The sequence below is a fragment of the Scleropages formosus genome, chromosome 20 (assembly GCF_900964775.1).
Source record: "Scleropages formosus chromosome 20, fSclFor1.1, whole genome shotgun sequence".
Taxonomy (NCBI): domain Eukaryota; kingdom Metazoa; phylum Chordata; class Actinopteri; order Osteoglossiformes; family Osteoglossidae; genus Scleropages; species Scleropages formosus.
The window spans coordinates 1,888,002-1,903,787 of record NC_041825.1 but is presented as its reverse complement, the minus strand read 5'-3'; the positions used below and the strand labels follow the sequence as shown (position 1 = coordinate 1,903,787).

At 48.4% G+C, this 15,786-nt stretch overlaps 1 protein-coding gene across 2 annotated transcripts; it reads left to right on the top strand.

The window, feature by feature from the left end:
• The first annotated feature begins 151 nt into the window (after positions 1-151).
• Positions 152-10,974, top strand: LOC108919968 (TBC1 domain family member 10B-like). Of its 2 annotated transcripts, none has more exons than XM_018728417.2 (10): positions 152-333; positions 1,696-2,562; positions 3,257-3,356; positions 4,312-4,419; positions 5,159-5,265; positions 5,370-5,484; positions 5,644-5,709; positions 6,786-6,975; positions 7,562-7,716; positions 8,491-10,974. In XM_018728417.2, the coding sequence occupies exons 2-10, from the start codon at positions 1,718-1,720 to the stop codon at positions 9,088-9,090; spliced, it is 2,286 nt and encodes a 761-aa protein (XP_018583933.2). In that variant the 5' UTR covers positions 152-333; positions 1,696-1,717; the 3' UTR covers positions 9,091-10,974. The 2 variants fall into 2 exon arrangements, with proteins under 2 accessions (XP_018583933.2, XP_018583924.2); XM_018728408.2 differs by lacking the exon at positions 152-333 and adding an exon at positions 1,108-1,164.
• The last annotated feature ends 4,812 nt before the right edge of the window (positions 10,975-15,786 follow it).

The following is a 15,786-nucleotide window of genomic DNA, read 5'->3' as shown; positions in this document are numbered from 1 at the left end:
AGCGCCACTCTACTCTGTTAGGGACGCGGACGACCCTACGACCCTCCGCACGCGCCCCTGCGTCCCCTGCGTCCCTTGCGTCTGCCAACGTCGACCAGCGCCGGTCTGCGTCCACCCGGCGTCCTGACGTTCGGGGTCGGGGGCGCGCACGTTGCTGTTACAGCGCAAAGAGGGAGCGCGGAGTCGGGACACCCGCTGTGGAAGCCGTCGGGTGTTCGGAGAGCCGCGGAGGCGGAAAAAGGGGCGCGAGAGGGAGGAAGAGCGACGATGAACCGTAATTTCCGCCTGTGAGTGAAAGGAACCGGAAAGTGGAGCGCGAGCGAGGGAATGGAGGTACGGCGCTGAGTGAGAGCCGCCGCTGTAGCTACTACTACGATGATGCCGTGGTGGATGTATGACTGACTCTCTCTCTCTCTGTGTGTGTGTGTGTGTCACATCATCCCCACCTGCAGAGCCCCCCCCAGCACCGTTACACAACACCACCAGGCTGTGTTACTGATCAAATTGTGTATTTTCTTACGGTTCTTACTACATTCGATTCGGCCAGCAGGCGGAGTAGTGGCTAGAGCGCCCCTCGAAGGACACAGGTTCAAATCCCGCCTCCTGCTGTTGTACCCTTGATCAAGGAACTTACTCTGATTCAGTCAAAACAACCCTGCTGTAAAAAAGGGGAAATTATTGTAAACAGGGTAACAACTGGTGGTGTTGTGGTTAGTTTGGGTTTTTGGACCCAAAGGTTGCAGGTTCGATTCCCACTTCTGGCTGTAGTACCCTTGAGCAATGTAATTACCCTAAATTGCTCCAGTAACGTTACCCAGCTGTATCGACGGGTAAATAATTGTATGTAGACTAACGCTGTAAGTCGCTTTGGAGAAAAGCGTCAGATGGATGAATAAATGTAAAAAATGTAACAGTGTGAGTCACTTGGGAGGAAAAGGGTAGGAAGGAAAACACTTACTAGTAACAGCTCAGTAACACATGATGTTTGCTGCAGACAAACAAGTACATTTGTCTTGAATGTTGTAGAGCAAAGTGTAAAAAAGAGCTTTTTTACTTTTTTTTTTTTTTTTATTATATAGCTATTTTTACACCCTTCGCTGATGTCGGACTGCGGTTGAGGTGCTGTGGTCACGAGCTGCTCACCTCCATCCATCCATCTACCATGTCAGTAACGACTTTTCCTGAGCAGGGTTGCGGTGGACCGGTGCCTATCCTCGAAGCACTGTGTGTAAAGTGGGGGGGGGGGGAGCTATTTAAAATATTCTTTAAAAAATGTATCCTGTTATCAGAGTCATTGTGTTCATATTGGTTTATATGCTATATATGAAATTATATGCTGTTTAAGCTTATATAATTATACGTGTAAAAACTGTTCTTTAATGCATTCAGATTTTTGTCCCTTAAACTGAAGAACAAATTTCTGAATTTCAGTTTTACTGCAACTTTTTCTCTGTGAAGTTACACATATTTGTTACAGTTTGGAAGTGAAAATGCAGTGTGAAACAGCTGTGATTCTGTTATGAGTGCAACTTCCTATGACCTCAAGGACAGGAGGTCAAGACCCCGGTGCCTCCCGATGGCTCACATCTCTTGCCTGGTGATAAATGATATGCTGTACTGCGGTAATTTCACGACGATGACTGCCAGTGCAGTGTATTAATCAGCTCCTACCATTTCTCCTCAACATGTCCTCAGGTGCCGACTGGACGGTGCAGCCATGGCTGAGATCTCGGCCTCGACCCCCTCACCCTCAGGTCCCAGTAGCTCTCATGTAGCCGCCCCCTCGCCCACCGACGAGCCCCGGATTCCCGCTGCAATGGGGTCCCCTGCGATGCCGCCGGGGCTCGGGACACCTCCCCCTGGACCGTGGGATGGGCAAGGCCTGCCCTGTGCTCCGACCGAGGGACCGGCGTCGGTGTCCAGCTCATCTCTGATACAAGAGACCCAGAGGGATGGCGGTGCTGAGGAAGACGGCAGGGAGCTGCATCCTCTGCACACTCCTAGTCTTCGCTGCAGCCCTGCTGCTTGCGTCCGCGCTGCGGCGAACGAGAACCCGAACCCCACTGGCCACACAGAGCTGCCTGGTACCCGCCGGGCGCCCGGGGGTCTCCCTGTCCGCACGCCAACACCGCCACATACAAGCCAGACAGTAGCAACGGTGCCGGTGAGACACGTGTCCTCAGTGTTAGCGATAACCATAACGGGAAGCTTACCTGCGGCACCGAATGCCCAGGAGCCGCTTTCGGATCACGAGGGAGCTCACCCAGCAACCGTTTCCCTGGCGAAACCCCCACGGAGCCCCCAAGTGGGACACTGTCCCCCAGTTCCAGTCGTACAGGAGCCGCCCCCTACCCTGGTCTTGCCGAAGCCCCAGCAGGAGACGGTGTCCGACAGCCTGAGCTACCTGGAGTCGGCGAGCCTCATGTCCGGGACGCTCGAGTCGCTGTCCGGCCTGGGGGAGGACGGCAGCTCCCTGGGCTCCGACTCGGAGGTGAATGGTCTGGTGTTCCGGCGCACCGACAAGTACGGCTTTCTGGGGGGAGCCCAGTACAGCGAAGGCAGGTGAGCATCCCACCGACACGTCCACCCTGCGTCGAGCCCGTTTAAAGAGACGCCCGTAGATAGAGACGCGCTGGACCGGTGTCCTACGGCCTGCGGTGCTTTCGCTCACCACCCACCGCCTGCTCCACGTCCAGCTCAGGGACTGCAGCGCTTCCGTTCTCTGCAAAAAATTTGAATGATTTCCCCTGTTCTTCTGTACATCTTCTTCCACGAAGGAAAGGAAACCTAATACATGGAAGAGAAGACGAAGAAAGGACACAAACTGCTGCACAGGAACTTTATTTATTTATTTATTTATTTATTATGGCTTATCCAATCGGTTATTTTATGTAGCTGTATAAAGATTGAATACATTCGACACAGCACGACTATATATAAAATGCTGTTAGGAAGTCCTGCTTAATTATTAATATGTACCATAAAGCTGCAGTTGGACAGCTGATGAGTTTTAGTTCCTGTATGTCCAGTATGTCCTGAGGTCTTCTAAAATAACATAATGTAAAAAATGTTTTTTTTTCTGTATTATTTTATATTGTCATATTTTTCTATCCAACTGAAAAATACTCAGCAATGTGTCACATTAACACAACTAACACAAACTAACCCTACAGTCTGGTGTTTGTGTGTGTGTGTGGGACAAACGGTCTCCCTGTCCAACCCCCTCCCCCACTCCCACCCCCCATGTGTGTTACAGTGCATGTGAGCTCCGAGTGGACGTGGCCAGGCAGAGGGAGATGAAGTGGTTGGACATGTTCAGCAACTGGGACAAGTGGATGTTGCAGCGTTTCCAGAAGGTATCCATGCCCTGCCCTGTCCGACGTTGTCCTGCGCTGTCCTGTTCGAGACGCGTCCATCGCAGTGTCATCTTGTGCGTCTATTTTGTCGTTGCTCCTCACCTCCTGAAAAAAATCATTTGTTCCAAAAGGTCAACTCTCATAATTCCTGTGTTGCCGAGCCCCAAAATTGACACCCATTTATGGTAACAGATCACAAAATACCAATAAACTGTATGCAGTTACTTGCACGTTTAACACTGGGTATTGTAACACAAGGTAACAAGCAGTTTCCCCTATTAATTACTCTTTTTACCCTGTTTACTTGTGCTCCTTCAGCTCTTTCTCAACTGTTACATACTGTGTACTTGAACAATCACTAAAAACACACACCTATATATGACACTTAGTGTATGTCTGTAGGGACAGCTGGTAGTGTAGTGGTTACAACTGCTGCCTTTGGACCTAAAGGTTGCAGGTTTGAATCGCACCTCCAGCTGTAGGACCCTTGAGCAAGGTACTTACCCTAAATTGCTCCAGTAAAGTTACCCAGCTATATAAATGGGTAAATCAGTGTAATTGGCTGAACACTGTATGTCACTTTGGGGAAAAGTGTTGGAGAAATGTGTGCGCGTGTGTATTAACTGAACCTTTAAAGTCAAATAACAGAAGAGTAAGTCACAGGATGATGAGTGTGTGTTATACCTGTGTGTGGGTGTATTTTCACCAGGGAAGACAGGTCAACGTGTTTTGCTTGTTTGTAACGTGTGATTCGATCCCACGGCCGATTCGGTGAGGACTGCATGAGCGCTACTGATATGATGTGTAAAACCACAGAATTACTTTGTTTTCCCACAGCCTGCATGTTCAGTATGCACTGTGTGTGTGTGTGTGTGTGTGTGTGTGTGTGTGTGTGTGTGTGTGTGTGTGTGTGTGTGTGTGTGCGTGCGTGTGTCACATGGGCTCTCTGCCCTAGGTGAAGATGCGCTGCAGGAAGGGCATCCCCTCCTCCCTCAGGGCCAAGGCCTGGCAGCTGCTCTCCAACAGCCAGGAGCTGCTGGACTCCAACCCTGGCAAGTTTGAGGTACTACCAGCATAACGATACCGCGGTGACTGGTCCACGTTACCCATGTTTTCAAGGGATCTGCACAAAGTGCTATGTTTTGTTTTGTTTTTTTTTTTCCCCTCCTCCAATATCACCTAAATCTGATTGCTTTCATATCTCCACTTTGCCCCAAACAGCTGTCACTTATAAGAGATGCATTTTATGGCAATTTTTTTTTTTCTGTTGCCAGCTACATTCGTGCGTCGCATAGTGGGCTTCGTTCATTCTGGAAACAACCCGTGACACAAATTCCCGTTTGTTTACAATATTTCTTATGGGGGGAAAACGTGTCACTCGGGCAGAGTTTTAAAAAGGTGTTTTCATGCACAACAGTGACATTTTCTGATATCTGTAATAAAAAAAATAATTTGTGTCGCTTCTTTTAATGTCATGTTTTCGTTCTTTATGAATAACACCCTGTGCTGTACAGGGTGACACTTTCTGATGACGATAGCTATACTAATAATAATAATAATCAATGTGCTGAGATATTAGATTGGCGCTGTTGAGTAATTGTGATTGGTCGACACTGTCAGTGTGACAGGAGACAGTGCTGCTCCCATGGTGCCTTGCGCTCCGCACATGTAGTGTCTTAGTGTGACACAAACCCCTACTTGGTGTATGAAGTGAGTGAGCAGTGTAATTTTCGCAAAGTTCCCCCGAGTGTTTATACCACGTTTACTGTGTTGCTGCGCTGTTATGGATGTGACCCTTTCAGGCCCTGGAGAGAGAGCAAGGAGACCCCAAGTGGCTGGACATCATCGAGAAGGACCTGCACAGACAGTTCCCCTTCCACGAGATGTTTGCGGCGCGCGGAGGACACGGGTGAGACGAGCGTTCGCTCTGCACATGCCGCCCTCCGCGTTGACCGTGCCCCCCTCCCCCCCACCCTCGCGGCAGCGCCGCTCTGAGCCCCTTCCGCTCTGCAGTCAGCAGGACCTGTATCGCATCCTGAAGGCCTACACCGTGTACCGGCCCCACGAGGGTTACTGCCAGGCCCAGGCGCCCGTGGCGGCCGTGCTGCTCATGCACATGCCTGCTGAAGTGAGTCAGTCGCCAAGCGCGAGGAGCGTTTTGTGCTCTCTGTCTCCCTTGCGGTCGTGTGTGTGTGTGTGTGTGTGTGTGTGTGTGTGTGTGTGTGTGTGTGAGAGACGTCAGTGAGATGGTGACGGGTATTTTCTCTGTCTTCGTGTGTGTTTGCAGCAAGCTTTCTGGTGTCTCGTGCAGATCTGTGAAACCTACCTGCCTGGTTACTACAGCGCTGGTTTGGTGAGTACTCATACATGCACACATATACTCGTAGCGCCAGTAATGGCCCTTTTCTGACAGCTCTCAGAGTTACTGTGGTTAGTTCACTGTATTCGTATTTTATAGTCGGTTCAGCAGCTCTGTCTCCAAATGGATCTTAAAATTCAGCGGCCATCAAATTTCAGGGTTCTGTACCAGGAAAAATGCGGAGAAAACGGACATCCCTTTTGATCTCGGTGGTCTTACTATTTATTTAGTACAGCGCTATTTTGCATGTTGTGGGACGGAGAGACCCAGCCGGTGTCTCAAAGTTCAGTGGCGTCGGTCTGACTGTTTTTTGCCTGAATCTCCAGCCCTGACTTGTGAAAAGTAACCACAGGTGTACAAGTAGTGTTTGAATGGGGCATCAGGGCTCCACTCTCCTCATGTGGGCACAGGATGGAGACAAAGATTGAAATATTCCTCAAATATTCAAATATTAACGTGGTCACAGCTCTTCCTAAAAAAGAAAAGGAAAACAAAACTATATACTTCCTGCTTCCACTTTATAACATGGAAAATTTCAACCAGTCATAACCATTGGTTAAGGTAAATGTAAGTCATAACCAAAACAGACATTTAGTTTAAAAAATAAATAATAATAATGGGGGGCACGGTGGCACAGCGGGTTTGGCCGGGTCCTGCTCTCTGGTGAGTCTAGGGTTTGAGTCCCGCTTGGGGTGCCTTGCGACGGCCTGGCATCCCGTCCTGGGTGTGTCCCCTCCCCCTCCGGCCTTGCGCCCTGTGTTGTCGGGTTAGGCTCCGGTTCGACGCGACCCGACTTGGGACAAGCGGTTTCGGTCCCTGTGTGTCAATCAAGTAATAATAATAGTAATGATTAGTGTTATTGCTATTATTATTAATAATAATTTGGCTCCTAGATTGATAAAGCTGGGTGATCGCTCCTTATTATGGTTCTAGTACAGGAAATGTCTGAAAATGATGCAAAAAAGAGGTGTAACAGTGGCTCTCAGACATATCTCACTGGATATGCTGAAATTAACATTATTTGCGCCGTTATTGTGTGTTTAATTAAAATCTCATAACTCTTTTTCCAGGAGGCGATTCAGCTGGACGGTGACATCTTCTTTTCCCTGCTGCGGCGCTTCTGCCCCATGGCATATCGCCACCTGAAGAAGTTCAAAATCGACCCCATCCTCTACATGACCGAGTGGTTCATGTGCATCTTCTCGCGCAGCCTACCCTGGGCCTGCGTGCTGCGCGTCTGGGACATGTTCTTCTGCGAAGGTTCACACACGCCTGCTCTTCACCTCCCTGGTTCTCTAAATATTTTCCCAGTTTCCGCATATGATGTTATTTATGCACTTGGAATGTTTACCACAGTCTACTTGGAAACCAGTGGTGGCGCGGTGGCGCAGTGGGTTGGACCACAGTCCTGCTCTCCAGTGGGTCTGGGGTTCGAATCCCGCTTGGGGTGCCTTGCGGCAGACTGGCGTCCCGTCCTGGGTGTGTCCCCTCCCCCTCCGGCCTTACGCCCTGTGTTGTCAGGTTAGGCTCCGGTTCCCCGTGACCCTGTATGGGACAAGCGGTTCTGAAAATGTGTGTGTACTTGGAAACCGATAGCCTGTCGCCGGGCCTTCCCTTTTCCGCTGCTCCTCTTCCTGAGAGTTTACTTTTCCCCGACTTAAATAACCCCAAGGAGCTTTACTTTCTGCGCTGTGAGAACTTCCTCACTGATGGGTCCCATTCTTTACCGAACAGCTGCCGAAAGGCTGCTGGCGGCAGATCCGTGAAAGGGACATGTCGGATGAGTCTTGTCCTCACACTGCAGCGGGTCCAAAGCTGGACGTGTTTCTCCGCTGATTGTCCGCAGGGGTCAAGATCATCTTTCGGGTCGGTTTGGTGCTGCTGAGGCAGATGCTGGGCTCCATGGACAAGCTGCGGGAACTTCAGGGCATGTATGAGACCGTGGAGCGGCTGAGGAACATCTCGCCCGAGAGCATCAGGGAGGAATTGCTAGTCCAAGAGGTGAGGTTAACCAGTTAGCTAGTTAGCTAGATTAGTTAGTCATTAATTTGGCACATGCTGTTGTGCGACACAGCGTACGGGTGGTCCATTCCAGTGTCCTCGTCGTAAGTCCACTTGGTCCGAAGTCTCCCCTGAGTTGTACGAGCCGTAAGGATCCGTGTGACATTCATGTATGTTATGTTGTAGAACAGGACATGTTATGTTTTTTCACTCGTTTTACACATTACTCCCGCTAAATTAATATTAGTATAGAACTATAATGATATAAATACTGTACAGTATCATCTTTTCATGCTGCGCTTATTTTTGCATTCATTTCTAAATGTGTTTTCTTTAGCTTTTTCTTTCCTGCTCCACCGGAACATCAAGGTTTGTGTTTCATAACCATTTCAAATAAAAAGTAACTGGAATGGAATCGCAAATGAATCGTTCTGTAAATGTCCACGGATACGGTCCTTCTTAGCCTTTAAGACTCGCAAATAATATAACAAGGTTGTTGTGAGTTCGGCCGGTTGCACCTCGCGTATGTCGCAGGTCAAGAGCCACCTGTACTGCTGAGCAGTGATTTACAGTGATTTGCCTGTTTATACAGCCAGGTAATTTTAGTGCACCAGTTCAGGGTTGGTACCTTGATCGAACTGCAGGCACCGCAGCAGGGTGTGGGTTTGAACGTGGCTCCTTGGAGCGCAAAGCGGAGGCGGCGGTGGCGCTAACCGCTGTCACTGCATGCTGTTCGCTCACTCTGCCTTTTCGCTCCCCCCACCGGGGCTCCAGGTGGTTTCCCTGCCAGTGACCGAGGCCCTCGTTGAGCGCGAGTGCAGCATCCAGGTGTGCAAGTGGAGGGAGTCGCGCGGGGAGCTCTGCCACAACCCGGGACGCCGGCTTCACGGCACCCGCGCCATCTACGAGCTCAAACGCCGCTCTGGCTCCTTCCGCCCCAGGGGCAGCTTCTCCTTCTTAGGGGGCCCCGTTGCTTCCCCAGGCCCCCTCAGGGCCTCCTCCAGCGTCCTCTCGCTGCCCGGCTTCCGCAAGTCCAAAGCTCCTTTCCAGTTTCCCGTGAACAAGGGCTCCTTCTCCGGGAGCTCGGTGTCGGAGTCAAAGCTCACCCCTGGGGGAGGCATCCCAGGCCGGTGCCAGGCTCAGCCTGCGGAGAGCGGCGCGATTAGTCCGGCTCGCGCCTCCGCTCACGGTCCCATCGCGGGCGAGGCCGATGCCTTGGCCCCCGGAGAAGAGGAGGCGCGAAGGAAGAAGAGCAAAGAGGAGAAGAAGAAGGAGAAGGAGGAGGAGAAACAGAGGTCCCGGGAGCAGAAGGAGAGGGAGAAGGTGGAGAAGGTGAGGCTCAAGAAGGAGAAGAAGGACAAGGGAGGAGCGTAGCAGGAGGACAGGAGACCCGTAGCGCCGCTATCGGGGCAGGATGCGGACTGCGGCCCGCGGCATTCCCAGCGTCTGCTTTTGGATCCCCCCCCGCCACTGAGACGCGCTTCTCCCCGACCTGAACGAGACTTAACGTAGCGTGACCGTCATCGGGCATCTCGTACCGTGTCGATGGAGAGCGTGGCTCCGAGGTCGGGCGCAGGCAGCGTGCACGTCGTCACGGCGGTGAAATGTAAAACCCGTCCGATGTTGGACACAGAGCTGGACTACGTGTTCGCTCTTCAGCGGTGCTTTTCAGTAGTCGTCACGTGACTGCTGCGGGCTGCCTCATTTCTTCTCTGTCGTCCTTTACCTCCCTCCAGCTCTTCTGCGCTGTCTGTCTACATTGTGCGTATACGTTGCGTGTGTACGGCCCGGTGCTCAGCGCTCTCTATGCAGCAGTGTACAGCCGTGTACACGAAACACGGTAAAAGATGGTCGGATCCAGGGACGAGGCAACGCCACAGCTGTTGCTACTCAGTATTTTTGTGTTTTTTTTTTTCAAGCAGTATTTTTTTTTTTTTTTTTTTTTTTTTTTCAGTGTAATTGTTTTTTTGTGCACACTCACTTCTCCGAAGAGTGCGTTTACACATCTTTCTGGTAAACTCTGTCCTCGGAGAATAAACCGGGAATCTTTAACATCTGCAGAAGTGGAAAAATCCTTTGCTGCACTTTTGTTTGAAATGTTGACCCTGTCAGGAAAAGCACTTTATGGATGTCAGCACTAATAATATTATTGGGCTCTAATCTGCAGCCAGAGCAAACAGATGTGGGGATGTACAAGTTTTGTTTGTTTGTTTTGTTTTACTTATTTAATTTTATTTATTACAGTTACAATAAACAAGTAGGACTCATGTCCAGCTCACCTGACCTTCGGAAAACCAGCTGAGCTGCTAACGACAGGAGGATAGAATTTAATAACACTATAAAACATGTATGATGTGTTAGTGAAGTCATGTTCAGCAACACCTGGCTACCTGGGATAACCGGAAGCTCTAGCGTTTCACACGAGCTGCTCGTACTGGTGACGCGTTACTGGAGCTTGTACTGGAACTACTGAAAACAAAACCCAGCGTCACACCGCAATACACCACTCGTTCCAATGTGTGTTACTGCTGCAAGCGCTGCGTTCCGGCAGCTAGCGAAAACACACGCTCGTCTCTGCTTTTTCCTCTTTGGTGACGTGATAATGGTAATATTTCCATCTGTGTCACTCCTAGAAATGCTGGTTCTATCGCGGTAACGCTGCTTTAACCCCCAGACTAGATAGAGCTAAAGTACTGTTTTCTCACTGGGACCAGATATCCAAGTGGTTTTTGTAGACGTGTCGGTTTGAAATGTGCAGATGAATAGACTGGAGTTCGGGGGGGACGAGGGGACGACACACACGTGCACTTTGGGAATAAAGAGAAAAGGTATCACTCCTGTCACCGGCAGCGTTAACCAGACCATTAATAAATGTGACAGCCATACTGTGGAGTGAACGTATATGATAGATCACTTTTAATTTCTTTTAAATGAGCATTTTACAGTGTACTACATACAAAGTATTGCGGGTTTCGGTACTCTGTTGCACTTGTACAGGACGTGTGCTGTGTGTGGCCATACTCTGTCTGGAATAGACAATGTGTTCAGTGTGCGTCTGTGTTTCTTTTTCTTTTTTACTTTCTTTCACTGCACAACTGGAAATGTCTGATTTGGGAGCTTTATGGGTGTTGGGTTTAAGGGGGAGGGAGAGAATGTTCTGGAAGGATTTGCTTGCACTGCTGGAAGACGTCGTGATGTACCGCTTTGTTTTGAGTTCCGGATCGATCCCAATAAAGTTACACCCAGTGTTAAGGAAAAGCGTGCAGTATTTTGTGGCTTGTTCCAGAATCTTCCTGGAATCTGCTGCTGCGACATCGTGATTCATCAGCCTTCTCTCCTTGTCCTCCTTTGAGGTTAAAAGGAGTTTAGGTTCTTCAGGTTATGTTCCCCACTCATATACTGCAGCAACAGAAAATGTGTTTAGAGCAAGAGCTCATCTGTTATTTTGTCTCAGGCGAATTGGTGAATATTTTTTATATTACATATATTTTTTCATGAATATTTATTGGTGTTTGTACTATGTGAAATGTGTAGTTTCTCTGAGCCCCTCGCAACATCTTTTCAAGGAGACGGAGCACAAGAATGGGAAGGGTGCTTCGCTGTTCTTGAGATCTTCACTCAAACGTTGGACATTTTTAACTTTTCGCTTTTTTTCACGCATAGTTGCTGTGTGTTCTTTGACACTAGAATAAGACCTCTGTTCGTGGCAGATGTGGTACAAATGTACCGATCTTCACTGTTAAAGTGCTCTGATCGGTGACCTGCTTGCATATTAAACGGCCGAGCATCAGCATCCTACAACAATTAATAGTCAATGAATAAAAACACAAACGTTGCCTGGAAAATACAGCTGCTAAAGTGGAAGCTTGTATTCAACTCCAGCTCGATGGGATGTATGAGGATCGATTGTGGTTTAAAATTGTGCTCTTCCTGCCTCTATGTTCCCATGAGGGACAGTAGCAATAAGAGACCCTGTAGTACATTGACAGCAGGTTTGGATCCTTCAGAAAAAGCTGAAGATGCCCTAGATGTGTTGTGACCTTCCCATTCCTGTAGATGCTTATAAACCCAGAGTTGGATAGTTTGCAGAAACACCCAGCGCTTGCGGAGATCAAGAAGAATAAACCTCTGGGTGGCGCAATGGTTTCTTCTAAAACACAAGAGAGCGAGTTTGGTGCAGAAATACGGCGCGAAGCTTCTCTCGGTGCAGCTCGCAGTGTTACTGAGTTCGAACCCGTGTCAGGATCTGTTCTTCCAAGTTGAAGTTGCACAAATAGACGTCGCATCGATACGTCACGAAAGCAAAACAACACGTAGTAACTGTGAAACGAGAGAAGGTTCACTTTTCACCTCAATAGAGGATTCGGTTCAATGGAGCCAAACCCCTCGCAGGCACTTTGGGGGCAACTGAAAATTGTTCACCACTCGCGGCACAGCGAGCGGCGTTGCTGTCCCCCAGCCCCTGGGTGGTGCGAGAGGATGTGGGTTCGATCCCCTCTCAGTCTGTGTGAAGTTTGCATGTTCTGCAGGTGCTCTGGTTTCCTCCCACAGTCCAAAGACATGCTGTTCAGGTTCACACATAGTGTGTGTGTGTGTGTTCTGCTGATGTATGGATGAGTGACCCAGTGTAAGTAGTGTATCTAGCAGTGTAAGTCACCGTGGTGAATAAGGTGTGTGGGCTGGTAACACCACATAGAGTTCATTGGAAGTTGCTTTGGAGAAAAGCATCTGCTAAATAAGTAAATGTGATGGCAAGTTAAATACAGTGTGGGGCAGCTGGTAGCGTAGTGGTGAGTGCTGTTCCCTTTGGACCCACAGGTTCAAATCTCACCTCCGGCTGTAGTACCCTTGCGTAAAGTACTTACGTATTCATTTAGCAGACGTTTTTGTCCAAAGCGACGTACATCTCGGTAAAAAGTACAATTTATGCATTACATTGAGAGAAGGAGACATAGCTGCGGACGTGAAAGTCTCGAGCAAAGCGAGTTTGTTCCCTAAATTGCTCCAGTAAAATTACTCATGTGTATAAATGGGTGAATAACCGTAAGTGAAACAACCTTCTGAGTCACTTTGGAGAAGAGTGTCAGATAAATGTAAATTTGTGCCCAGAAAAAAATGCTCAGGCTGGAAACGTGTTTGTGTCATTCAGTGTCTTTTGTGTTCACATGAAGCGAACTAGACGCTGCATAGAGGCACGACGGCGAGCGCAGGCCGCGCTTCGCTTTATTGCGATAAAGGAGACGCCGAGGCCGACGCCGACGCCGGCCGTCTCTATTGCACGCAAATAGCCGGAAGGGTCACGCTGCACACGTCGAAGATGGAGGCGGTGCCGACTTCTGAAATCTGGGAGCTCGGCAATTCGCTCCTGCGGCAAAAGTCGAGATGTGCCGCGACGCGCGAGACGTGAACCCCGATGTAATGAAGGTTGCTCCAGGTTGTGGGTTTGCGCTCCGCTGACACAGGATGTTTGGTCAGCGTGGACACATCGAAATCAGAACGTTTTCATAGCGTTCCTCTTTTTTCTAAACACCAGGACTTTTCTATGTTCTTCTTAGTTTTTTCACTCTATTAAGTTTATTATTTTACAATAAACAAACATTCACTCTTTCTAATGAGACATAACATTTGCGTGAACAGTTCATTTTATATAGTGTTTATTGCTTGAAGAGCTGATGTTTTAGTTTATTGTTCAGTGCCATTTTCCTTTTTTTGAGAATATGTCGCTTATTAGGCTGGGTAGCGTCAGCTAAAAGAATAAATATAATGTACAAGCTTGGGCTATGAGCATGAACAGAAGTCATCAATTAACAATTTCGCTCATTTCCCGGATTGTGGCACATCTGTACTCGGCGTCTGGAATGACTTGACGTGAGGATCTCACTGTTTTCTGTTTATAGCCATTATTCCCAGTGGAAAAGTGTATTTTTAATGGGAATTCCAGATAAATTATTGTATCTCACAAACCTGTCTGTGGATGTAAATGTCGGCAGACATATTAATGCAGAGTCCAAATACAGACAGAAAGGGTAATAATCTCTCTCCCTCTCTCTGCAGAGTGGATACATATATATAAATATAATATATACAGTCATGTGAAAAAGAAAGTACACCCTCTTTGAATTCTATGGTTTTAAGTATCAAGACATAATAAAAAAAAATCTGGTCCTGAGCAGGTCTTAATCAGGTAAATACAACCTCAGATGAAGAAAAACCCATGACATATTTCACCGTGTCATGATTTATTTAACAAAAATAAAGCCGAAATGGAGAAGCCATGTGTGAAAAACTAAGTGCACCCTATGATTCAAGAGCTTGTAGAACCACCTTGAGCAGCGATAACTTGAAGTAATCGTTGTCTGTGCGACTTTATCGGTCTCTCGCATCGTTGTGGAGGAATTTTGACCCGCTCTTCTTTACAACGTTGCTTCGGTTCATTGAGGTTTGCGGACATTTGTTTATGCACAGCTCTCTTAAGGTCCCGCCACAGCGTTTCAACCGGGTTGAGGTCTGGACTTTTGACCGGGCCGTTGCAACACCTTGATTCTTTTCTTCGTCGGCCATTCTGTTGTAGATTTGCTGGTGTTCTCGGGATCATCGTCCTGTTGCGTGACCCAATGTCGGCCAAGCTTCGGCTGTTGGACAGACGGCCTCGCGTTTGACTCCGGAATACTTCGGAATACAGAGGAGCTCATGGTCGACTCAATGACTGCAAGGCGCCCGGGTCCCGTGACCGTAAAACAAGCCCAAATCATCACCCCTCCACCGCTGTGCTTGACAGATAGATGGACAGCTGGCTGCTGTGTTTGTTTCCCCCCAAATGTGGCACTGTGCATTATGGCCAAACGTCTCCACTTTGGTCTCGTCTGTCCGAAGGACATTGTTCCAGAAGTCTTGTGGTTTGTTCAGATGCAACTTTGCAAACCTAAGCCGTGTTCTTTTGAGAGCGAAGAGGCTTCCTCCTGGCAACCCTTCCCAACAAACCATACTTGTTCAGTCTTTGTCTAATTGTACTGTCATGAACTTCAACATTTAACATGCTGACTGAAGCCTGTAGAGTCTGAGATGTAACTTTTCGGTTTTTTGCAATTTCTCTGAGCGTTGCACGGTCTGGCCTTGGGGCGAATTTGCTGGGACGTCCACTCCTGGGAAGATTGGCAACTGTCTTGGATCTTTCCCACTGTAGAATGATGGATTTTAAATGGTCTGGAGATGATCTTATAACCGTTCCCAGATTGATTGGCAGCAACAGTTGCTTCTCTAAGATCATTGCTGATGTCGTTCATCCTTGGCATTGTGTTACCGCACACCTGAATGCTCCAGACCAGAAAACTGCCAAAACTTGCTGATGATCAATTAATCAGTGGCGTTTGATTAGCACCACCTGCCTGCTACTTACCCTCTTAATTCCTATGGAAGCAGTAAAGGTGTACTTAGTTTTTCACACATGGCTTCTCCATTTTGGCTCTGTTTTTGTTAAATAAATCATGGCACGGTGAAATATGTCATGGTTTGTTGTTCATCTGAGGTTGTCTTTACCTGATTAAGACCTGCTAAGGGCCAGATGATTTTTTTATTATGTCCTGATACGTAAAACCATAGAATTCAAAGAGGGTGTACTTTCTTTTTCACATGACTGTATATATATATATATATATATATAGATCTCCACTCTGCACTTGAGACGATCACCATATACTGTATATATACACACACACACACACACACACACACACACACACACACACACACACACACACACACACACACACACACACACTGGCTGAAACCGCTTGTCTCGAGCGGGGTCACAGTCAGCCGGAGCCTAGCAACACAGGGCGCAGGACCGGAAGGGGAAGGGACACACCCTGGACGGGGCGCCGGTCTATCACCATGCACCCCAAGCAGGACTCGAACCCCAGATCCGCCGGAGAGCGGGACCCGGCCAAACCCACTGTGCCCCTCCCCCCCCCAGGTAAACACAGTAAAGAGCTTATCAAGGATCCAAAAATAGATGTTTGTTTTTCACTCCTTTTATAGCGCTAGTGGATTTGGTGTTCACTGACTTGAGAC